General features: G+C 31.2%; 3 protein-coding genes across 3 annotated transcripts; 1 reads left to right on the forward strand and 2 right to left on the reverse strand.

Moving 5' to 3' along the window:
* The first annotated feature begins 743 nt into the window (after positions 1–743).
* Rab3 (RAS oncogene family member Rab3) lies at positions 744–8,612 on the forward strand. Its single transcript, XM_090107212.1, has 6 exons — positions 744–1,151; positions 2,576–2,682; positions 2,932–3,049; positions 3,505–3,623; positions 4,113–4,284; positions 5,978–8,612. Exons 2-6 carry the CDS (start codon positions 2,576–2,578, stop codon positions 6,122–6,124), a joined length of 663 nt encoding a protein of 220 aa, XP_089963338.1. The 5' UTR covers positions 744–1,151; the 3' UTR covers positions 6,125–8,612.
* A 10,711-nt stretch (positions 8,613–19,323) lies between these two features.
* On the reverse strand, positions 19,324–22,133 carry LOC149904548 (multiple inositol polyphosphate phosphatase 1-like). Its single transcript, XM_090107248.1, has 5 exons — positions 21,923–22,133; positions 20,774–21,195; positions 20,602–20,691; positions 19,955–20,412; positions 19,324–19,563 (listed from the first exon to the last, which is right to left on the reverse strand). Exons 1-5 carry the CDS (start codon positions 22,083–22,085, stop codon positions 19,440–19,442), a joined length of 1,257 nt encoding a protein of 418 aa, XP_089963374.1. The 5' UTR covers positions 22,086–22,133; the 3' UTR covers positions 19,324–19,439.
* An 800-nt stretch (positions 22,134–22,933) lies between these two features.
* LOC149904549 (multiple inositol polyphosphate phosphatase 1-like) lies at positions 22,934–27,290 on the reverse strand. Its single transcript, XM_090107063.1, has 5 exons — positions 27,092–27,290; positions 25,426–25,850; positions 25,060–25,158; positions 24,098–24,549; positions 22,934–23,078 (listed from the first exon to the last, which is right to left on the reverse strand). The coding sequence occupies exons 1-5, from the start codon at positions 27,246–27,248 to the stop codon at positions 22,934–22,936; spliced, it is 1,278 nt and encodes a 425-aa protein (XP_089963189.1). The 5' UTR covers positions 27,249–27,290.
* Between the last annotated feature and the right edge of the window lie 85 nt (positions 27,291–27,375).

Here is a 27,375-nt window from a genome sequence, read left to right on the forward strand (position 1 = left end):
TAATCTTTACCACGTTACTTTTGCTATTAATGTAGATTCAATTAAGTATATTTCTGTATTCAGACAACTTATTATGACAAACTTATAAATTTTTATACATTTAACTCGACATTTTGCTGCTAAAACTGGAACTTTTTATTAAAATTTGGTACAGTGAAAATGTAAAATGTATGAAATTGAAAAAAAAAATATGACTCAAACCGCGCTCATTTGTAAAGCGAGATTTTTACAAGTATATAAAATACGTGTAATTGGAAGAGGTCCGTTATAAAATAGGTCAAGATGAGGTCAAAGCTGAGGTATGTCTCCTTCACAATATAGCACTCTTATGTGTATTTGCATTTCAACATTACATTTTTATTACTCTATACCTACTTGAGACGTACAAAATCATTCGAAATTTACAGAATTCTAACTCTATGATGAAAAATTAGAATGCATTTTATTTAGAAATCATACGAAAACTAATTACACGAATTGGCTCTTGGTTATCCTATAAAAAACAATGTGTGTTTAACAAAAGAAAAGCTACTTAAAAATAAAAGTTTCTCATTTGTCTACAAGCTAAACAAAAGAGTAACCAAAAAGAATAGAGAGTGTTCATTTCTATCGGATTACAAAGTAAAATCCAGTAGCTAGTGGTAAAAATGCCTGTATGAAAATTGGACGATAAGAAAAGCCTGCGCGCGCATTTCCGCCATGTTGAAATTCTATCCCACTCCCATGGCACAGTAAGAAGTAAGCAGGACGTAGGTAACAGCTGTTTCGTGCAACTAATTTTGTGAAGGGTTCACCAAAATTAAACAATTAATTAGGTAAAGAATTCCTTCGATTCTGAATCCCTTAGAACGTTTAATACAGCGAGAGCACGTACGTGTCCTCAAGTGAGTTACGAAATAAAATTCGAAAATTATCGATTTTACACGCTCAAGTTTGCTTAGTGGTACTGTTTGATATTGTGTTTGTTTTATCCTTAGAGCGATACTTTGTACATATTTATTAGCTTCTGTTAAATAAAAAGAATCGATAACAGTTGGTATTTGCTTTCATTACGTGAATGTAAGAATAGAGCTAATACGACTACTGTGACATCACTGTAAGGCTCATACATAGCTGCTTTACTTCGTTTCTCCAGTGGGAATATTTGAAAGGTAAGTTTGAGTAGATTACTTGTAAATTTTAAGATATTTGTCTATCGTATTATATACAACAATGAGAACGTTTTGAAAATATGTATGTACATAATGCTAAAATAATAGTTATTGCCAGCGGCATCTATGTTGTCAATTGATAAATATTATTTACGATGTTATATAATACGTGGAACGTAATTCCATACAAATTCAGGAAGCTTAAAATCTACCCGCCTACGCTTAACCTTCATCTTATTGCTTAGTTTGATTGCACAGGCGCACTTAAGTTTTAGATAAACATCTGTTACAGAATTATAAGGAGCACGGATTAATTAAACTTTCGCTAACATTCTAAAAGGGTATTTGAGAATCAACGACACACTGATAAACGGGGTTGGGTATCAGATAAAAGTAGGTCAAATCATGATAACATTTGCGCAACGAATAAAATATTTAGCAGATAGAAGCTGGCGCATTCAAAATTGTGGAGAGGATTCGCCGACGTGGCGCCTTTCAATTCTGTTTCATATTAACATTCACACAACATGAATAACATGAAATCAGCATCTTATTTAATATAGCTGTACACGCTATTCACCACACCTTATGATGTTTTGATGTTTCGTTCTTATTTTTTTTCGTATGAATCAAGACAGTAAATGGGTCACGCGCACATTTGGGTATTTAATTTTCTTAGAGGGTGTGGACCCTCTAAGAAAATTGAAGTAAAGTAATGACTATATTCTTCTTTTAAGGAATAAGGATTTTACCCATTAGAACATCAGTTTAAAAACATCTATATTATCTTAAATACGGCGTCCTTCTATGGTGGAAGGATAAAAAATGTATCCTACTAAAAACTACCTATCTATTCTTCTTATTTTTTCTATTCTTTATAAATTGATAACTACCTACCTTTTTCAAATTAGAATTCAAAATTTAGAATTCGTAATAAGTCATGCATTTAATAATAGAAGGAAAAATCAAATTGGACTACTTTCCATAAATATTAGATAACTGCTACAGAACAATCGAAGGAATTCTTGTAATATCTGCAGAATTCGTCTGACTCCAAAAATGATATGAACGATAATGTTATTGAGGGATATGACAAAACATTTTGTTATCGGCGAATATTTAGATGTAGCTATTACAATACAAAACTTGTACAAAGCAAAATGCTCTTTATCTCATGCACGCATATATATTTGTTGAAGAGCATAAAACACTCAATATGTGGTCTGTATTACAACGATGTAAGGCTGTGAATGTTCATATCATTTCCATTCTGTTTTGAACACAGCGGTTGTCGTGCCTGTTGATAATGAGTTTCCAGTAAAACATGACAGTCAGAAGCGACTGTTAATTAACGTTTGGAAATGAACAAGTTTCTGTAATGAAGCGACGAGTGACGTTTTTCTAATAGAGTATTAATCTCGTAGATGGCTGGCGGAGGCGACCCCAAATGGCCGAAGGAGGCGGCGGACCAAAACTTCGATTACATGTTCAAGTTACTCATCATTGGAAACAGTTCCGTGGGAAAAACTAGGTATTTTTTTGTATACGTTCTATTAACATTTTATATTTGCATACATTTGTTCATATTTTAATTTTAACAATCGGATTTCTGATTGATGAAATTTTGAGAAACTTAAAGAATTCAAGTCCTTAACATTTTCATTTACAAGTAAAACAAGAAAACGCTAAGTCAAATTCCATACAATGGTCATAAATATAAAAAAGTCTGTTTTACTAACGATGATGCTTTGTATAATATTAAAATTTATTTTATTTTTAGTTTTCTGTTTCGCTACGCGGATGACTCTTTCACTTCAGCATTCGTGTCTACTGTAGGCATTGACTTCAAGGTCAAAACTGTCTTCCGCCACGACAAACGTGTAAAACTCCAGATATGGGTGCGTTAACCTAGTTTTTGTTTAAGTACTTCTAGTAACTAACTTAACCTATTCACTGTTTTAATTGCTTGAAAACTCTACACATTCTTAGAATACCGAGATACCGAGACAAAAGCTTAGCTCTACTCAATTTAGACTATTATCTAACTGTATTGACGTATGCTTTGAATTGTTATATCTGTATAGTTTAGATAGAATACGAGTTCATAATTCATAGTTCTTTTTATGAATACCACAGAACGCCTTCCTCTCTATCATTAAAATAGCTCACATAATTAATAACACAAAAATACATCATAATAGAGTAGTATTCTCTCCCTATATATCTAGTAAATCAATTGTGTAAAGTTATTATCAATTATTTTGAAATTAATCGATTACTTCACGCTATATCTTAAATAATTTTAATACAAACTTCCATCACTATTGATACATTTATCAATATTGTATTACAGGATACAGCGGGTCAGGAACGTTACCGCACAATCACGACGGCATACTACCGTGGAGCGATGGGCTTCATCCTCATGTATGATATCACCAACGAAGAGAGTTTCAACAGTGTTCAAGACTGGTAAGCATATACCAGTAAGATATAAAAAAACTACGATACTAGGAAAAGACGTAGACGACGAATGTTTCATATCAAATATTTTCCCCTTTTTTAAAGCTGTTCGAATAATGGCTTTACTAATTATCTGATTAATTCCTATTTAATATTTGCCAGTCAAATTGGCGGATTGGTAATTGATATACCAAGGAAAATCATAATATTTTTTTTTTGCTAATACGCATTAAAATTCTAAATGCATTCCACCTGGTAGTGAAAACTTGTAATCCTTATCTTATCTCTTTCCCTTACTGTTTCTTTCTTACACGAGTTAACGATGCGGAAAGGCCTACATACTTTTTATTTTCCATTATATAAATTTATCACAATGGTATTTAAAACTTTTATCAGCTCCTCTTTATGTATTTTATTTTCCTTTTTAATCTAGACTATTCAATTATTTATCTTATAAGTAAATGTCATACAGAGATGATAAATAAACAAAATTTTCAGGGTCACGCAGATTGAGACCTACTCCTGGGACAACGCTCAAGTGATTCTGGTTGGAAACAAGTGTGACATGGAAGAGGAACGCGTGATCAGCCAGGAGCGCGGTCGGCAGCTCGCTGAACAGCTCGGTGTTCAGTTCTTCGAGACCAGCGCTAAGGAGAACATTAATGTTAAGGTAAGAGTTATAATTTCAATAGAGAAATCTGTCTAGTGAGTCGACTTTAGACGTCGCGCTTTTTTTAAATCTATTGTTATAAGTCTGGGTTACCTACCTATCTTAATCTCAAATTTTAATATTCCGAATATCATAATCCAGAAAACGTTTGGACATTTTTTCATAACCCGGAATTTTAAAATTTCGAAGTTTTGTTTGCCATATAATCGCAACTCCGAATTTCATTTGCCCATTTATTTATTTGTACGACGTTTTACAATCCAGACGAATGAGTTCCAGACATACGAAATCTAAATGCACAAAATCCAGATGACCGTAATCCATATGCACGAAAGCCAGATTTTTAAAACACAAATTTTTGAAATACAGTTAATTGATATCCAGACAAACAATGTCCAGATTTTTGAAATTCAAATAAACGATATCCAGCAAAACGAAATCCTTCCAGGGGGACGCAGCACGAACCTAACCTAACCTTCTGAATAGATTTTAACACTTTAACCTTTCTGTAATGGGCAAGCAAAACAATAGCGAGTCGGTTCTGGCACTCGCCGGCCGCTGCCGCGGCACGCTCGCTTCGCTCGCTCGGCTCGTGCGTAGGGGGTCACAGTTCAAACCTAACCTAACCTACTGAGTCGAATTTGATACTTAAACCTTTCTGTAATAGGCAAGTAAAACAATAGCGAGTCAGTTCTAGCGTGGGGGTCGTAGTTCAAACCTAACCTACTGAGTCGACTTTGACACTAAAACCGGTCTGTAATGGACAAGTAAAACAATAAATTTACTTACTGACAATGTTTATTTTCAGTCGATAGTAAAGGTATAATCACGATTGTATGGAAATCAAATAAAAAGATTATGAAAATCTGGCAATAGTTTATCTGTTATACGATTATATGGGAACCAAATAAAAAGATTATGAAAATTTGGCAATAGTTTATTTGGAAAATGGTACGATGGGAAACAAAAAAAAGTATTCTGAGAATCTGGTATAATAAGATCTGTATTATGAGAATACGGGAAACAAAAAAATACTTTTTAAAAATCTGTTTTTGGTGCATCTGGAAATTGATTCATCTGGGAAGTTAAAAAAGGAATTTTAAAAATTTGTCATTCATTACATCTGTCTTTTAAAAGTTCTAACAACCGTTTTCGGGGTTTTAAGATTCGGGTAATAGAAATTCGAGTTTTTAATAGGTTACCATAAGTCTGATTCCCAAACTAGATATTATAGAGCATTCTTATGAAGGTTTTAAAAATGTACTTAATTATATTAATATGTATTTATTGTTGGGTGTTCCATAAATAAAATCAATAAATAAATAAATATGACAATCAATGATGTGAAATCACAAGTTCGGATTGGCAATTGAAATGAAATGAAATAAAATAAATTTATTTGTCCATTTATGTTTCACAATTAATGTACGACAGGGGGTCCCAAACTAAGTGAAATACTTGTGTCTTGGGACCCTAACAAGAATATAAATATCTACTACGTAATTAGAATGTAAATTGTCATTTTTTTAATCATAGTAATGCTCGATATTAGCTTATTGGTCGTTGATATTTTACCATTTATTAAGATCTAAATATCCATTGACCATTTAAAGATTCACATAATATTGCCAACATCAAAAATATACACTAGCATGTTCAATGTGTAAAAGTTTATCAAAATGATTGTTTTCAGGCTGTATTCGAGAAACTAGTCGACATCATTTGCGACAAGATGTCAGAAAGTCTCGATTCAGAGCCAGCCATGGTCGCCGGCGGAGCTCGCGGGCAGAAACTCACAGAGCAGCCGCAAGGAAACAGCAACCCTAACTGCAACTGTTAATGACATAAAAAAATACTTATTCCTGCCTTGAAAATACTGGAATTGACCCAAAGTATTATTTAAATTTCTCTTTAAAACCAATTACTGAAACAAACCGCTGTATCGTTACAGAAATGTAGAGTTTTTATTCATTTAATTTATCCAGTATCTTCAAGGTTTATTTTTATAAAACTATTTCTTTTTTATCCGTAGTTCCTAGTAATGAGTAATTCTACGTGATGAACTATTCTTTGATAATAAATTAATTTTAATCTTGCGTACTTTACGTGATTCGCGTTTAAAATGAATATGTGGAGGAGAAAGCATAGTTTGTTAAAGGTTGAGTAACAATAATGGAAAAATATGTATTAGCTTAGGTGTTAAGTAGCCTCTATATATTTCGAGCTGGAGTAGGGATCTGACTCTTCTGTAGTTGTTAATATATTATCTTTTATGATAACTGTATTCGAAGTTTTCAATGTAACGAAAGTTTGCGCAAGCTGTTAAATATATTAACCGCAATTATTGCTTTTGGTGTTTGTATTTAGTTAAAATTGGTTAATGATTGAGGTTTACAACGAGATAAATGTAAGCTAATGACGAATACTGTATTGATTTTGCGAAAAGAGAGAATCATAAGTGCATGTGCAATAGGCGAGGAAGACTTGTGGAAATCGGACCAAAGTCAAATTCATTTGCTTTTTCACTATGTAATAGGCTTTTTAAAGGCGCAAAATATTTTTAGAAATAATTTATAATCTATGTGTGCATTTAAATGGACTAAAGCTATGCATTCCATTATTTTAATTGCTTTATAAATAAATTCATTTCTTTATAAATTCATCGACATATTGCCTAAAAACGTTTTGCATTTTGAAAGAAAAAAGGCAAGTCATCATTCCCAAGTCCCTAGTTCATGTTTCATATAATAACTATGTGGTGTAAATATGTTCTCAGTGTATAAAAATGTAATTGTATAGTATTATATCTACGTACTAAATATGTTTGTATTCTTGTTACCTGTGCTATGTAAAGCTCTGTGAAGTAATAATATAGGCTTTATTGGATCGCAGTCGTATTATCATATAATGTGACGTAAGTATGACTTTTAAACCGCTAATTACTTACATCTCACAATTTCGGGTGTATTTTAATGTGTTTAAGCACATTTATTATTACTATTATTAGACTTATCTGTAGAAGACATAGACAATACAATATATATCAAATTCTGTTAAATCTCTGCACATAAATTTTAGTGTAATGTTTAAGTGTAATATTAGTTCAACATCGTATTTCATACGTATTTAATTTTAGGATACTTTTGTGTTTAGATCGTGATCAATCAATGCTTTTAGAATGTAATATAACATAGATGTTTGTACCTTTCCACACTTGTTGTTCATGTCAAAACTTTATTTCTAAAAAAATATTTCTAATATTATCGGCTCTACGACTTTATTTATTTATATTTATATTTACAAGTACAGATTATATGTGACAGACTACTGAAGTATAAAGTATGTCAATTTTTATGTATTCAATTAATTTGAAACGAATGGAAAATTTGTACTGTAGCATGGAAATTATTGGAAGCTTTTCTGATCGTATTAACTGCTGTTAATAAGATCTAATGAGACAAAAATATACAGGACAAAGTAAATGATCAAAAAGTACAAGGTAACATTTCAAAATAATGACATAGAAGAAAGGCCATAGTATAATATATGTATAAACGTTACCTACTGAAAAATAAGCATAAAAAATTAACCAGAAAATATATTTTGACATGTTATGCCTGAAATGTTCCAAAATATTGAACAAATAATAAGTATTTATATGACAATTGAAGTTGTATTTGAATCTGTTCGTAGAACATAGTTTGAATTATACTTATATTAAATATTATTTTAACTTTAATTAGTGGACAATTACTAGGATTGGAATTTGGAAAGTTGTTAATTGGAAAGTGTTGTAAGGATTCGTAGTGTGTGATTGTATGAGGGGTATATTGGCATATCGTAGTGGAGAATTTAGGAAAGGTCCTCTATTGAAAACTTATGTTATTTACGTAGAGTGGAATTATACTTCATTGGGTATTTCTTTTAGATAACCTATTTGTATGCAACTAAATTGTCTAATCAAGTACCTATAAAACTTGTCATTGGATTCAAAGTGTATGCTATCATAGATTGTTTTTATTTCTTCAAGAATACTGTCTTGCAAATAATGTTTGGTAATACGTTTAAAACTAATCTGTCTCATCTACAAACAGATATTGCTATATCTTATTATAAATGTTAAAATAAACATAATATTAATAGTCATATTCTTTGTTTCTTAAGTGTATAATTTTAAAAAGCTTTGGAATGGGAAGCATCAAAAAAATTAATCAATTAGATGTATTAAATAAATAAATGTTATTATATTTGTTGTGCGTTAATAAAGGAATTATTTAAAAGATACACACGTGTAAAAGGTTTATGAATAATAAACGTATACAAACTGCGTTTTATTTTTCTTTTATTCTCATATGATTAAGTTTATTTTTAGTCACAAATTAAAATAAACTCATACTTAACTAATTTCGATAGCTGATTGTGTTATACTAACTGCAAAATTGTTATTTCTCATATGTGTAAAAGATCATTGTATTGTTCTTGTTTATTTTATGAGATAAATAAAGTTCTTTAAACCGAACTTTAAATTTTATAAACACCTTATTCACATAAGATTGTTTCAGGAAAATAAAATATTATTTTTAGAGAAGTTTACCTACCAATAACATTTTAAAAATATGCTGATGAAAATTGCACAGAATAAATTATCATATTTAAATGAGATATCTACCTACATATTATTATCAACAGTATTAAGAACCACCGCCTAGCCGACCCATACGCACTTTATTGATCGTTAATTTTATATCCAAAACAACTAACATGTTTTAAAGGACAAATTTTACTCATAAAGTGATCTTGATGAGAATATTTTGATAAATATTCATGCTTCGTTCAAAGGACATCTCAACAGCTTTAGATAAAAAAAAATTCTTTTATAATTAGAAAACAAATAGCGCGACACCCTGTGTTTAATTTAATTGTTATCGGTTCAGTAGTATTTGCGTGAAAGAAAACATACATATCTACACAATACACATACATCCATCCTCACAAACTTTCGCATTTATAATATTAGTAGAATAGGATAGCCTATAGGATTATTGTCTTTAATATTAAATAAAAAACATATTCACGAAATATAATATACACAAAGTCAGAAACTTTAAATGTTTATAATATTTTTGTTTTCTGATTGGCTCCTGCTTGCAGTCCCTAATATTAATTCAAAGTAACAACCTAAATATTGAATATATAGAAAGCATGTTATTCGGTTTTAGCTCTATCTATTGGTATTAGCATGAAACAAGCAAATTCATAGTTTAATTCCTGCTAATGCTATAGGAAAAGCGAATATTGCCCTCATGAGCAATGATTTTAAAGTTTGTATTTTTACGTAGATGGCGCTCTAATATATTCAAGAAGTATTTATTTTCTTCAGTTGTGATAATTCGGCATAGAAATATTATTGTTAGTGATAAGGTATAGAAAAAGCATACCTACACGTTTTGTAAAATAATGCATAATGAATTCTAAATAAAAAATTCAAAACAGTACCTATCTTTATACTATGCATAAAAGCATACCTACGTTTTTATGAAAGCTCCCTCTTATGTTAGATACCTATATGATATATAATACCTATATGATAGGGGATATTACTACTACTACTATTATTTGTAGTAGATTTAATAAAGAAAGAATCCAAAATTTAAGTTTCCTAAATACACACATCTTTATAAAAAATAATCTATGTAGGTAAATCTACTAAACATAGGTTCTCAATAACGTTATAAAATTTTTGATTTACCACAAATACTAATAAATGTTATGTTCTTCAGACTACTGAGACATTTCATGCATAAATAATATCTTCAAAATAACTTCAATTTAATGAGAATCCATAAAATACTTGAAATTTTCTTAGAACTGTGTAGGTTTTGTACTGCGTAGGTATGAGCCGACATCTTTTTCTTATTATTTTTATTCAATCACTATTTTATTACACCCACGACCCAAGACGAACGTTAAGAAAATATTTTTCTTTTTTTATTTAAAATAATAATTATTTACTCAATGTTTTTTTATTATTTTGCTCTGATAATAAAGCCTAAATAAACCTATCTTAGATACCTAATATTTTTAAATGATAAATTATAACAGTAATTTTAAATAAATAATATAAAACATAAGTTTCATTTCTATAGAATAATTTTCTTTAGTGTGCTCCTTATTATGAATTTAAACTTTCAACTCTACGTGCTGAGTTACTAAATTCACGAAGAAGTTTAACAGCATGCATGAACTTATATTTTGTCTTTATATATCGTCCTATTCTATGAAACCGAACAAAGAAAGTTAAATGAACGAACTGTAACGTACACATTCCTAAAGTTTTTCTTTCTGGGCCCTCACGTAATTGACATAATTGCTACAAATAATAATTCTTTGTTAATGCTCTTTGCTTTCCAAAGTAATGAGTTTCCTTATTTTCTCAGGCCATAGGACATAAATGAAAATTACTTAACTTACTTTACTAAACAAACATTTTTTAATAATTAGTATATTATTAAAATATGATGATTAAAAATTTTGTTTTTTTAGCATTTATTGATATTATGTTTTGAAAGAATTAATAAATAAATCGTGTATTTATATTACATATTATATTTATATTTATTAATGTATGTAACATATAATGTATGTATGTCTAGGTTATTACCCAGGCTCCTAAGATAGTATACTTAGTAGAATTCTCAAAAACTTTTTGTTTACATTAAAGACGTAACAATTTAAGCACACCCTTAGAGATTTGTAACATCGTTTATCTTTTGTTACGTTTACTTGTTACGTAACGCGATGCACGTTCAGACAACATTAAAGTGTTTTCTTTTGATATTTGCTGTGATAAACTTGAGGAAAGTCCTGTTTTAGTTGGGAGATTCAAGCAAACGCGGCTAACGTAATTTAGAACACTTTTGCTCGTGTAAGCGGAAAATATATTCCGAATGACCTGTATTTACTGCATTATAGTGATTTTATTACTATTCAGGTGATATTAAATTTTCAATATTCTTCTCTGTTTATTTGAATTAAATTTTTATGAGTGTCAAAATTATTGATAGATTATTTCTCTGAAATTACTTAAATCCTATAGATTATCAGTACATTTTATTCTTATTTCCTTGTCTAACATGATACATTATAAAACTCTATATAATAGTTTGGCCTTAACAAAACATCTCATATAATCAATTCTGAAACTGCTGAAGGATTTTATCCATCTATCTATAATAACATTGTCCGATGTTTGTTTGAATAAGCTTGTAAGTCAGAACTCGGCTAAAAGCCATGATAGTAGCACTTTGAACTATGTCCAACCATTTGTTTGTGAAGTTTGAAACAAAGAAGTGACGTGGTCATGAACTGTTCGCTAATTGACTATTTCTCTTTTATACTGGCTTAGTGGTTTTATGTAAAGTTGGACGCTTTTGAATGAAGTTGTTGAGAAATAATGATTGTTACTTTGTAATTATTCATTTATTTTATTTAAAAAATTGTTACCTAATACATTCCTTTATTATTATTTTTATTATGTTTCTCTCCATAATACACGGGTATCACCAGAAGGAAGATACCCGGTCCTTTGGGAGGCTTACGTGGGGACACAGGTCCAACACGCAGAGGCCCTTTAGAGAATTTTAATGTGTTTTGGGACACCAGCCGCAGCCTGCCCATGACTGCACTATAGAGATACAGCCCTGGGCAGTCCGCGGCCAATGTAGGACTATTGCAAAATATGGGAATTACGAATCTAGGCTATGGAAAGGAGGTGTTCGGTGGATCGGTAGGTTGGGTCTATGGGGACTATGGACGTCTGCCTTTTCAATATTAAAAATTGAAAAATATGGCAGACGGTGACTCGCCAGTTCGGTCGATGGGCTCCCAAAAAGTTTACCGATAATGGCAACAAGGGGGCAACATCAGCTGAACGGCTAGGGGTGTAGAGAGGTGCGGCACCGGTTTCACCATCGCGGGCCCTCGGGCCCGTAGCGGGTTTCCCCGCTATTACGCCATTAGACACTTCCACCCCCGAGCATATAGCTCTGGCGGCTCCACTCTGGACGGCCAACAAAGGCAAGCCAGAGGTGGGGGATCCTGAACCTCGTCATTGTTCACTCCGAACTGCCACTGGGACAGTCCGGAGGTGAAGACAGGGACCTCCCCCGGGAGCGCTCGGTTCCCGCGGGGTCGCTACTCCCCGACACCTCGCCACAAGGTGCCCTGCGGGGTGACTGACTGCACGGCTGGGATATCTATTGTAGATATGCCATCCGAGGGCGATGGGGTCGTCACATCCCTACGCCTTTATTATTTTTATTTATTATTATTTTTATAATAGAAAATAATAATCAATTGAATATAGAGCTGTGTTTGAGGTAGACATGGTTACTTTCAGTACCTACAGATTACCAGATCTAAACCATTCACAACAATATACATAATAAAATTATTAGACTTGGCGTATTTCATAGGTACACAAAATATAATTTGATAACTACTATCATCTATATATTATTTGGTAAATATGCATATCCATCTTTTAGCTAGAGAGTCTGGGCAAACTAAAATATTTTATTTTATATACACAGGATCACTCAATTTACTCATTGTTAAAAATTATTTCTTAATAAATAGCAAAAAATTCGATTTATGGTTTTAAAATGATATCTCATACAACATGAAAATCAATTTTGTAATAGCACTTTAATATACTTGGAATGAAGCCAAAACCGATTTCATGATTCTAACAAGAGTCGGATATGTTTTTAAACTTGCGAATCTTGCTTAAAATGGATACGTGGAAGCCTCTTAGAAATGATACTGGTTTTTATTATTAAGAGAATTTTAACGAGAATAATACATAAGACTAAAGAGGTTTTAAAATTATTAATATTACATTTATAATGAATGTGCGTGCTTCTATAATACCATACCAGCCTATGTCGGTTTAATAATATAAAACGAGGACGTTTTTATAAATTATTTTCTAAACGACTCTAAACTAAATGAATGTGTAATATGAATGGTCCGTTCAAAGCGGTAATACTCCGGGAAGAGCATCTGCAAAATTTTATTAGCTAACAGGAATTAAAAGGAAAAACGAAAGCATTCGCGGAACGATATGTCTCCTAACGTGACATGTTCTGGGAAGTATAACAGGGAAGACAAAGAAAATAGCACATTGTGTACCGTCAGCACGAATCTTCAATAGACTTCTTTATGCATTGTGACATTAGGTGGCATTGACTCGAATGCTCCCGAGAGATCAAACCAGACGTGGCGATTAAATTGCCGACGTACACAAACATTCTGTGCACGACGTATGGATGAAAATGTGCGTCTGTTTACCTCTTATGCTATTTAAACAGTGCTTTTCAGATATTTTTGCAGCTACTGCGCTTAGAATCCAAGAAGCCAGATTTGCGGAATGACTAAAATTTCAAGTCTTAAATATTTATTCCATTTTTATTTTATACTACTTATTTTTTTTCAAATTGGCGATCAAACGAGTCATCGAAACAAATATCCGTGTATCTGACAGCTGATGCTTTCACGGTAATGCAGATAATCCGATTTGAATGGAATTTTACATGTAGATAGAGATCAAATAGGCTTTATTTTATTTCACCTCTATGGTGACAAATCCCCGTAAGAATAGCAATTTTTATTGGAACTTTTTTCCACATTGTTTTGCTAGTAAAATTGTAAATATTACATGTGCTATCCATCAACTCTTCCTCGGTCAATATGATGGATTATGGTCTTGAACCTAATAGGAGAGCTATGTTTGTCCAATGATAATATTAAAAATAAAAAAGGATTGATTAGTAAATTAATCATTTTTTATAAGTCTCTATTAAAAAAAACATAGTTGTCAAACACATTGATTTGAAAGTCGAAAATAAATAAAATAATACTGCTAAAGAGACAACATAAGAACGACAACAATTTATAAATTGTCTTAACGTTTAATCGTTTCTTGACAGTTACCAAAGGCTTTGATTTTACATGAGTAGTACACTACTGAGTATACATAGTAATAGTGACTTGTCCAATGATTGGAATATTATAGAAATTATGCTGATAACATGGTGATGTAAAATATAATGACGTGCTTAAAATCAGTAAAAAAGTATAAAGTTCTAAATGTACAACGGATCTCAATTTAGTACCTATATGAATAACTATTCAAAGACAATGGATATCTTCTGATTATTTATTTAAGATTATTAATGAATAACAATAAATCATGAATCATATAATTTATTAGTCGTTCAAAATTTGTGTTTTATAGATTGTCATATTGTCGTAGCGACTCGCGAACATAAATGGGTATTACTTGATATTTTGACTTAATGTCGAGGGCTTTGGACGAGGGTCTTTGAATTCACCTTTACTATTGTTTAACATTTGGGTATTATTTAAGATTAATTGACATTAGCGTCGTAAATAACTGAACTTCTTCACGACCCTTCTATGAAGATTATACTTTGAGTTAAAGTAAAATATCATTGATAAAGATGCCTATAATTTACATTATATCAATGTCAATAACATTATGAGTTTTCTGAAGGAAATATCATATAGAGGGCACTTTGAAAACGTTTTATAATCACGTTTAATAAACGTTGAGGATGGGATTTTATGACGCGCATAAATAACACCAAAAGAAGGGTTAGAAAAAATAATTGGTCTTTTAATAAATTATCCTCGTGAAGATAACATAATGAAAATGAAAAAAATATATGAGCTACTTTGCTTTAGTAAATTTATTCATTATGGTCTATTTGTATTTGCACATAGGAGATAAGAAAAAATAAAATTAGGTATTCATGATCATTAATCACATTAGAAGAATAATCTACAATAATAATATGTATCTCATATACATATTTTATATGTATTTTGTGTGTCATTGACCTGTAGTATTATTTAAAAAAAAACTAAAAGCGACAGGATATATTAAAGTGAAACTTTTATTACATCGTCTCAAACTTTTTGGTCTGTGTAGCGCATGTCGCGTGTATCGCGGCTGCCGAGTAGTACCTACTCCGACGACCGACACGCGACATGCGCTACACAAAGCAGTGTTCGGAACCGTTCGAACAGTTTCACTTTTACCGTGGTTTCATAAAACCACACAACATTTTTTTTATTGTATGAGTCTATGTTTATATAAATTAATTCGTACTTAAATGTAGTGAAACAAGCCCCGTTGCCGGGGGTTCCCGTAAACCCTGATAAAATGTAAAGGTAAGCTACGATTAAATTAAGTTAAGAAATACCAAACATAAACATTATATTTATAAAACTAGCTTCAACCATCAGCTTTCTAGGTAGAAAACGTACTTTTTTAGATTATCACCTATATTATTATTGACTAAGTTATAGACATCAGTCGAATTAGAGAAAAATTATTACCTCTTTTAAAAAGCAACAAACCTCAATCCATTCTCAATCTAAATAGAAAACTGATATGTGACTCAAAAGGCGGGTTTTTAATATTTCTGTACTTGAAATACCCAGTATTTAATATCCAACTGTATTTGTGTTCCTAAGTTCGGATATAGCGTGTATGTAGATTTGAATCAAACGGCTTGTTATGCAAATATACAGACCATTTGAACTAGAACGAACGGATGATCAAAGGCAAATGCAATAATATTTAAAACTTTGTATTGGTTTGAAATACCATTTCAAATATAAAGCTTATTTAATTAAAAGTATTGGAATGGTGATTGTTTCTCTGTCAAGCTTTATAAAATGAAGCTTTAAGCTCTTGCAGATAAATATTTAAAACAATTAAGCTGTATTTGTTTGTATTGTTGAATATTCAGGTCTCAATAACTACAGATTTAAATGGAAAATCACTTTTAGTGCTCTATAATCCATTTATCGGGAAGACTATATTACATCACGCTTCGACCATTAGGAGCGGAGCATCAATGAAATATGTTGCAATATACGGATAAAAATATTCCATTTGACAGCAGATAAAGTTGCGTGTATTAGCTACATATATTTTGATATGAAAACTATGAGATCCCAAAATGTGATAATTAATTATTCTCAGTGATTATGAGTCAATTTTTCAATCCACGGTTAAATCTTATTCGTCGAATATAGTACAAACAAGTAACAACCATTTCAAAAATGTTTTACTTGCCCGTTTTTTGACCTTTTACAAATGACATCTGTGTATTATTGTGTATACTTTAAACGACCCTAAAATGTGTCCTTTTTACTAAAATTCCTACCTACTTCGGAAAGTAAGTTCAGTAGCAAAAATATATACAAATAACTTTATTCATATTCTACGATATTCATAAGCAATGTTTTACGGTTACTGTTATAAGTTATGATCGTTCCTTCCTTCCAAAAAGGGTCTAAAATTAAATTATAACTTTTTGATAGATCGCCACGATTTGTAGTAGGACATAGTTATGATTCTTTTGCAATTTTTCAACCAACAGATTTGTATCGTACTGTTTATCAAAAATATTATCATGAATAGCTTACCTTTATAGTTAATCAATATAAAATGAAAAGTCTAGGTTTAAAAAATGATTATTTCTTCTGTGATGCCATGTTTTATTATATCGTATCTTTTATTCCCTAGGGAACCTTAACGCGTTGATAAGTTTATTGGCAAAGAAATATAAATTATAAAGAATTTATACAGTCTGCTGGGTACGAATAATTTTCCTTTTTATATTTGATACAAGTTGTATCAAATATGTACAAAATTTAAATGATAAAAAAGAAATACAAATTCAGACTGAAACAGTAAGGTATATGTCATCAAGTTGTCGTATTTGGAATATAAAAAAATGTTATTTCCAACAGATTTTTCTACAGAGATATTTCCCAACATATTATTATGTAAATCGAGACAATTTATATTTTTAAAATTAGTTAAAAAAACATTTTATTAATAACACAGTTTACCATACCATGTACTGAAAAGCATGTACTGAATATCAAACAAAGTTTTTACTATAAAAATTCCAAAATATATGTAAAAAACATATCCCAACTCGAATGAATGTATTCTTGAAATTAATTTATTTGATTGAGCTTTCAAAGATCGGTTCGCCAATTGAGCTGTGATTGCGAAAAAGATAGGTTAAATTCTGAACGCTGTTAATAGACCTGCCATTGGTGTTTAATTTTCACAGCATGTTTCCACCGAAACGTTTTACTGAGATACAAAATATTATCCTTTAACGCCCAGGTATTTTGTGCGATGTGTGGAACGAATTATTTATTATAGAGTTATTTACTCGTATTTCTTTCTTTTTTATCTTTCTAAAATAACTTTAAATAATAATTGCAATATATTTTCTATAATTAATAGTTAGTTGTTCGCTATTCGTAAGCAAAACATTTTGAAATATAAAAATAAGATACTCATAGATATATCAGAATTTCTTCAAAGTCAAAAAGTTGAATAGTTCAAAGAGTTCTTCGATTCCCTTATCTGAAGGAACATAAGCTAAAAGTTATATTTTTGTACCAGATAGTTATTGTGACTTGCGTAAAACATTCTAGAATTTTCCCGACTGCACAGGAATTAAGTCTGTTTGTATTTACATAAAGTTTTGTGCAATTTAATACGTTGCTTGTTTGAAAGCCACTGAAATCCTGGTGGACACAACTATGAATAGATATAACAAACAAAACTGCTTTTTGTTGTATACGATAATTCCACCAGGTACATTTAGTAAATAGTCAGCCAGCTTGTTGAGTCCCAAGAGAAACACATTGTACATATTTAATTTGTTTCCAGCAAATTGAATTACAAATTCTATGTTATTACATGTTTAAGAAGGTTCGTTCAAGATCAACAAGCGTGTTTTCCTAATAAGAATTCTTGTTATAAACAGTATATTTTACTCTAGTTGTAAATTTCTATATAAATAAAATAATATCCTATCTCTCAATTTGGATCGAACTGCACATGGTGTGCGAATTTTATTATAATCGGTTAAGTGGTTTAGGAGTCCATTGAGGACAAACATTGTGACACGAGATTTATATATGTATATAGATTAAAAAAGTAAAGCGATTGGCACGAGTCAAACTCTATCATTTCATTTCATCTTAGTATTAGTATTATTATTTATTTCCAATCTTCACAACTAACCAAATCTGTTTTATCTGTTAAAGAACGTTCAACTCTAAAAGATAAAACATGTTTTTGGTAATAAAGTTGTTTTCGGGCAATTTTATACTTGAGCCGCTATTATTTTTATACTAAGTCATTTCAAATGTGTTTACCATTATAAATAATTGAGTGATTATTAGTATAATTTATACTTTGTAACTCTTGATGAAACTGCATATCAGTTAAGATTTTTTAAATAAATAATTACTTGTAACAAAACATGTTGTCAATGCTTAGGCCGTATTCAGAAAGAAAGCTGGAAACTTATAAGCGCTTACCGGTGCTTGTCAGCGCCCTTACGTAGGTAATATGAGAATAAAATAAACAACCTTTTATTTTACATTTCATACAAAAACTGTAAAAAGCCAACGGTTGCGCTTTAATTGTTTTTCGTACACATTTCGTGTACCAACTATGTAGCTGCAGTTTGTGAGAGTCACCTGAACAAATGTTAAACTGTGGTTTAAAATGTTTATTTTTCTCTAAAAAGTATTCTATTCGTTTTGCATGCTGTTCACAGTTAAGCCTTTGTGGAAACATTAGGTTTTTATAGCTACTTAGCATCTGCAAAGTGATACAAAATATGTATGTCAGTTTATTTAAAGCTCAGTTTTGGTACTTATAAGTTTTTTGTAGCAATACATTAAGTCATCGAGCTTTGGTTTTGTTTACACCTGTACTTTTTACCTGACTGTCCAAAAAAGGGATAATTGTATTGGTATTAATTTTAAAATTTACATAATGTAGATAGGTAGTTATTGAATATTAGAATTTACTGACTTTTCATTTTGAACCAATCTGTTCTACATACCTAGATTTGCATTGTTATTATATTGTTATTGGGTAAATTAAAGAGAAAAAAAACTACAACTTAATACTTATTTATTTATTTCATTTCATAACCTACACACAACACTGATACGACACGATCAGTAAAAGATTTAGGGCAGATATTCACAAAAAATGAGGTCCGCAGTGAATGAGTTCAATTTGTTTTCGACTTCAATTCCTGCCAAGAACACACGCCGTCTCCACATAACGATCTTATAGGCTCCTCGTTCATGTAGAAAACAACGCTGTAGTCATCCTCTTGGCTTTCACTTTTACATCTGCAAATTTAATTGTTATTTAGATTATTAGTTGAGTAATAAATTTAAAAAACTGTTTTATTAAATTCTCATTTTACAAGAGATATGGACATAAAAAAGTGTCAAATGGGAATTTACTTTAGTAGGATATTACATAATTTAATACGCATTACATAGTTAATGTATAAAGAGAGACAATTTGAGATATTAAGTAATTAGCTCTATCAAACAACTTTAAAGATCCAACTATAATTAGAACAGCGAGTGTATGAAAAATGAGTAATTTTAAATTTGAGAGAAATTTTAAAATGTGGTAAGAAGCTTTAAAAATATCATAGAGTGCTTTAATTTTTAATACGCTCGAGCGAGTTCGTAATCCTTATAATTTTAACAAAATACTCTTTGCACCGACCTGTGTAATACTGCTAAGAAATTTCCTGAATATACAGACATAACACTGGTCCTCCATTTTCTCTCTGGGTCCCTTTTTGTGCCTGTTAACGGGCTGTTATCTTTAAACAGACCAAGCGCGGTATAAATTTGTTCTAGAGTCTCTGCATAAGTCACATACGACACGAACTTCTTTCCTTCCCCGAGTTTGACCTTCTCGAAATTTCCAAAAAGGTCCGTTAAAGGCACGCCTCCCAAAAGTGCGCTGACGGGAGATCCATAACCATTTGAATAGAAATGTCTCAAGTCTTCTTCATATTCCAAAACTTGCAAGTCGTCTTTCGTGAAGAGTGCACACCAGGGACTCGCCTTGCCGTCGATCCCCGACCACGTGTAGCGACACAGATTATACAAAGCCGTAACGTTGTCATCTGTGAGCACATAATCGATCCCGGTTCGACGCTGAATACGATCCTTAACCTACATACAAAGAAACTTTTATGTATCTAGAATGTAGATAGAAGTTTAAAATACATTAATTGTACATAAATTTGTGAAGCACTGTTGTTATTAAAATAATAAAAAAAATATATTTAGAAGGCTACAGTACCATTACTTTTTATTTGTTTTTTAAAATTATAGATGATTTATTATTAAGAATATACTTACAACAAGATAGTCTGATGTGTTTAGATATTTACTCATTTCTACGTCCAAGACAACATTATTTTTCGTAGACTTTTCACTAGTAGCTGACGGCTGAAATAAAATGAAATTTAAATATATATCATGAACTTAAATTAAAATTTTACTAATTACTCAATCTTTTAATGTTGCTTACAGCAATATCATCATATCCCGTTTTGGGCTTATCAATAGCGACATTTTTAAGTCCCAATCCTTTGACAAATTCCTTTAAACTATTTTCGAACCACGGGCCTTTCGCAGATCTAAACGTTGAAGTACTTGTTTGCACATCATTCAAAATATCAGGGAACGCTTCCCTCAAGCGTTTCCCCAGAAATAGCATTTCTTTGCGACCCTCATCAGTTATATCCTCCTTGTTCTCAAACATTTTGCCGTCAAATTCCCAATTGCGTAAATTTTCCACATCTTGAGCGCATAATGAACTGTGTCCCTTTTCGTAACTCGAAAATATGTATTTTCTAAGAGATACTGCTTCTTTCATAGCTCTACCGGTAGTCAGATCGGGATATGGTTTACCATGTCTGTATATTCCCCAGACACTTACAGGTTCACAACCTAAAAAAATGTGGTATTTTTATTTTTTGTTCGACGAGGCAGAATATTTACATTTTTATTAATGGATTCACATAACATAAATAAAATGGATTGCAAAAATTTATTTGCATTTCGATTTCGAAAGATTTGTTTGTTTTTGACATGATTTTTATGATGTTTGCAACATCATAAAGTATATCTACAACTACTCGTATATTAAAAATCAAAGTATATGTACGAGAGTCAAATTCTAAAACAAAACGAGTAATGATTGCAAATAAGACTATCTATTAATAAAAATAATATCATAACAATATGCTCAGTTTCAATATCGTATATAAGCAAGGTTCGGTTTCACGTTTTGATAACCGAGACTTTGATTAATTTAGATCCGACCAGATACCGACCTTAATTTTAGCGACTTGTCATTTCGAGAAACTAATTTACTAATTCTCATTTGCAGCGAGATATAAATGCAAGATGTAAATAAACTATTCAACTGAATACTACAGTCAGAGCTTAGGAAAAATGATGAAAAGTGCATGAAATTTTGATTAAAAAAATCCATTTATTTTTAAAAACTATACTAACCACACTCGAAGGAGAAAAACAGGTATGCATTGCAATTTAATTTTAATACTGACATGATTTTCAATATTAATGTCGATTTTTATGAAATCCTACAATGTTATATTATATAGCAGAAAAGTTTTAAGTTATGAGATATAATAACTTCATTGAATCTTACCTTCTAATTTGACTACTGAATCGCGTATATCACCTCTTACTAAATTATAAGGCGTTTCACTCGATAAATATTTATATGGACATCCCGTATTCCAGTAACAATAGTAGGAAATTACAGAATTAATTAAGCAACAAAGGAACAAATTTAATAAAATTATCTTCATCTTGATTTTATTATGAGATGTCTAACTCAGAGAGCGCATAATCTTGAAATGGAAGCCTTACCATTAGTATTCGATCAAGCATTTGAGAAACTAATGTAAAATAAAAACAAATATTGATCGCTGGCTATAAATTTGGTGGATGTTAAGAGGATCGGCAAAAAAACACTTGAAATGCATAAATTAGTTTATTAAGTATAAACTTGACTAGGTTCAAGGACAAGTCGTACATAATTATAATCGCTAGAAAGAGAGTTGACGAACCGGTAGATTGCTTTTGTCTCGAACAAGTCCACAATTTCTTAGTCGTTTATCATTGGTTTTATGTGCAGTACAACCTCTTTTGAACACAAAGGAAAATCATAAAAGCAATCGTCACAAAAAAGTATGAATTATTGTTACAAGTAAGTTTTGAAGAATTATGTTACTTATAATAATATGTGTCTCCCGGTGGTGTCTCCTCTTCAGACTTCCTCCAGGCTTTTCGAGAGCTCTATTATTTATTAATATTCAACTTGCTATTGCGAAATGTTACTTGCATTTGATAAAACAACTAAAGCTATTATTGGATGAGTTTATACTTTGATACAAAAGCTTCTCTCACAATTCTTCAGGTCCTCGTCTTTACAAAACACAATTGCATGTTTTTAATCTATACTAATATTATAAAGCTGAAGAGTTTGTTTATTTGAACGCGCTAATCTCAGGAACTACTGGTCCGATTTGAAAAATTATTTCGGTGTTAGATAGCTCATTTATCGAGGAAGGCTATAGGCTATAATATAATATCAACACGCTACCGGCTACGACCAACAGGAGTGATGCCACGGGGGTGAAACCGCGCGGAGCAGCTAGTAACACATATTATCAAGCGTTACGTTTAGAAATGGTTTCAATTTATTTTCAAATTCTTGCCACGAACATATTCCGTTATCACACATTGATGTTAAAAGCTCTTCATTTAAATAAAATCCCACTTTGTAAACGTTTCCGCATCTGTAAATTTATGAAAATTGTTAACGACCTCCATTTGTGAGCAAAAAAGGGATGTTATTTACTACTTGTCCCCATAATGGTTTTACTGACGATTTGATTCGAATAGGGTTACTTTAGTTCACTAACTAGGATGAATAATGTCGTCCTTTCTCTACTAGACAGTTAATATCCATAATATGAAACCAAAATTTTATGTATAGGTACTATTTAAAATGTTATGAGTGTTACGTTATTTTAAGGTGATCAATTAACAATTGGAATTCTCACGAATACAATTATATCCTACGCAAACAAATTTTGATTATAATATGACATACACCAAGATTATTTCATTGGTTGGAATTACATATGTAGGTAAACAGTGTAACATTACCCGTCTCACATTTGTATGAATGTACGAGTGTATTTCCCCCTGTTGCTTTAACCATTGATCTATTCAATGGAAGCAGGCAATTTAGAACCCCACTATATAACAATTAATTATCACATTCTATCAGATCAATTAAATGTGATCATATCAGTTACATTCGTAGTATATTAATTATGTTGAGTACTTTACAAATCTAACGTAGAAATGTGAGGAGCAGGGTTTGATTCCCGAAACTTGGAAGAATAGGTATCATTCAGGAGATTGATAAATTAAAAAAATGCGAAATACACGCAAGGATACTGGATGCAACATTAAAATTACATTTTTTATAAGTATTATATTAATAAAGGTATACGATATCAAAATTCAATTATTTAGGTATCGGTACACTAAAGCGAAATATCCAAACCAATATATTTCTATCGTAAACATCCCTTGTATTCCAGTAACAACACAAAGCAAATTCTGCGTAATCGCACTCAGAACATGCATTCACGTGAAATAAAACTATCACAACTTTTTTTCCCAATACTAGAGTTCAAAATCCACCTAGTGGCACAAAAACAAGGTCAACACAACGTGCCAATTAGGTCGGCCAGCTTTCTCAATTAGCAAGTATTAAACATGTATCGTATTTAAAAGACAATACCTATACAAAACTGCAATTAAGTTCGCTGCGAATGCAGATACTTTTGAAGAACGCCATTTTCTATTCACGTTACGAAATGTACCCGTGAGCAGCATTTCATCGTTAAATACTCCGAGAGCTGATACAACCATATCTATCATGGTAGCATGACTAAAATTCGCTACAATTTTGACACCACTTCCATTTTTTGCTTCTTCGAACTTCTTGAATAGATCAGATAGGACAATCTCTCCCATTCGTACATTAATTTGATTGCCAAAGCCGTTCCTGTAATAATGTCTCAAATCTCCGCCGTATTCCATAATTTCAAGGTCTTTTACTGAGAATAAAGCGCACCAGGGACTTGGTTTATTGTCGATGGCTGACCAGGCATACCGACAAAGGTCATAGAAGCCCATAATGTTATCATTTGTAAGCTCCGCGCCAACTCGATTTTCTATTCTCTTTTTTGCCTGAAACGTATGGTGGATCAATATTCAAAAACATTTCATCTGCTTCGTATCATACATTTTGTTTTGTTATTGAGTATTTTGTATTCGAGATTTTTTTTTATATTTACTTATAGCAGAAATTGAAACAATTTAATGTTAGCTATATTCTGTGAATGTGATTTTGGTAAAAATATTATTATCATTTTTGCGTTTATAAAAATGCATTTTTATATTCTATAACTTTTCTGATTGTCTTAATTTTATCAAAATATGGGATGTAGTTAATATAAAAACTAGCATTGCCAAAATTTCTATCAATAATATAACAACTCCCTATGGAGCAATAACGAATTTATCTTCCAAGCAATAATATAAAACTGCAATAAGCAGTACTTTGTAAACAAAAACGTACACCTATATTATTTTGTTACTTTATTACTTGTTTTAAGGAAGCGAAGTAATTCTCAACTTATATACGTAATAATTTCAGATAAGCTTCCTTCATGTGTATATTTATTATTTACTACTTACTGCAAGGTATTCTTTCGTTTCAAGATATGTATTAAATGCGTTATATGTGTCAATATTTCTTCGAACTTCCTTCATGTACTTGGGACATCTATAATAAACCTGTAATAAAGATTATATTTTTATGCACACATATTCATAGGACACTAAATAACTAAAAAAACAATTGCTACTCAGAACATACTTATCAATTTTATAGTACAACAATAGAAACGTAACAATATTTAAGGATAAAAAATATATCTAAAGGGCTTTCATATGTATGAAAGCTCTTTATGGATTTGTATTTGATTTATTAACTTATAAATTCTTCCGCAACATGCACAATACAACGAACTTTAAACAAACTATGATGCACGTATAACATACCGCTAAACTATCATTTTGCTGAGCCATATACTGAATCTCCATACTCTTGTTGTTCGACAAGCCTTCAACGAAACCGGGCACGCCATCTTCAACCCAATCTCCATACGCCGATCGTATAATATAGCTTGCATTTTCCACGTTGTCCAACAGTTGTATAAAGGCCTCTCTTAACCTCTTTCCAATCCCGAACATTTCTTGATAGCCCTCTCTGGTTAAGCTTTGTGGCTTCTCAAACAATTCGTTGTCAATTTGCCAATTAATCAAGTTTTCCACATCTTGTGCACACATAAACCTATTTCCTTTCTCATAAGTGGATTTAACTTTATTTCGAAGTGGTATTGCGTCTTTCATGGGGATGCTATAAATTGCTCCTGGACTTCGCTTGCCGTGCCTTACTATTGTCCAAATACTAATAACTTCACATCCTTAAAAATCCAATATTATATATAGACACCTCTACCAAGCCTCTACCATTGTAGAGGTACAGTTTACAAACTAATTATTTCACGGGATATACTATAAAAATATCATTTCTGAATGAATATTAAATTATGACATTGTTTTGTTAAGATGAAAGTCTCGTCTCTATAAAACTAAAAAAATTTAATCATTATCTTAGAAAATATTTTACGGTTATTCAATATTTTCATATTTAATTGTTATGAAACAGGCTACACATTTTAACGTCATATGCGGAATTTAAAATATTGTAGTAGTTTAAAATTGTATGTTAAAAAAGGTCTATCACTATGATAACGAGGCATGTGTAGAACATACATCCGGACCCGATTATGCATTTATCAGGTTGATAACTAATTTATGGCTTCATGTTACATCAACTAGATACAACTATTAACACATTCCCATCAACTCAAAAATATCTTTGGGATATAAACTATTCGAGATCAGTAAACTTGTGTATGTTTAAAATTCCACCGTCCATCTGATGCTTGTAAGGAATTGTCCATATAAATGTTATCACACTGAACAATATCTTTCCCCTAGTGGCTTTACTATATGAGGCAAAAGCATTCCAAATGGACATTTAATTCAGTCATCAATTTTATTCTAATTGATAAACCTACTAAGTACTTATAATTGCTTGTACATGTTTATTATTATTGGGGGGGCAAGTAGGTATCTCGCCTTGCGGCGGTGTTGAAAAGAACTCCGGCTGATTGTTATAAGTGAGCTATTAATTATTGTTATGCTCCATTCGTTTCAATGCAAAGAACATAGAACGTACTAATTTTCTATTCTGTATGCTTGGTAGGTATTATTTATTCTAAGTTTCCAAAAACTTTTCAACAAAATTTATATTTACAATAATTTAATAGGTAGATATCTTTTTAATTAAATCTCATCTAAAGCACGATAAGATAAAGACGATTTAATTACTTTGATATTGTAATATATTACATCAAGGTAATAATTAAATTCTCTCTTTTTATAAAAAGGCGCATAAATTGCAATAATTTAACTATTATGCAATAATTTGCAATAATTTAACTATTACATTATGATCGTGTAAGACAAACAAATTAATAGATTGCCATCGACTTAGATTGCGTAGAGTATTTATGGTAAGTAATTAACAATAGCTTCATCAAGGTCCGAAGAAAACCCTAAGCAATTAATTAACGCACAATTTAATTAAATAACTTACCGTCAAGCTTTACAGCAGAATCCCTGATATCACCCCTTATACAGTTATACGGAGTTTTACTTGAAAATTTTGTATATTTACATGAATTCCAAAAGCAGTTCAACGACATGGAAATATGTATACAATTGAAAATAAAAATGAACGCGTAGAGTTTCATATTTTCTCTCTAAAATGTAGACAATTTTACACAACTCGGCCGTCAAATGATATGGTGGATACTAAATTGATAGAGTGTACGAATGTCACAACTCATTATTCTTATTAACAAGGTTTTTATAATGATC

The sequence above is a fragment of the Colias eurytheme genome, chromosome 11, assembly GCF_061535395.1.
Source record: "Colias eurytheme isolate Ceu_HAF_F1 chromosome 11, ilColEury1 Martin Lab GWU primary, whole genome shotgun sequence".
NCBI classification, from domain to species: domain Eukaryota; kingdom Metazoa; phylum Arthropoda; class Insecta; order Lepidoptera; family Pieridae; genus Colias; species Colias eurytheme.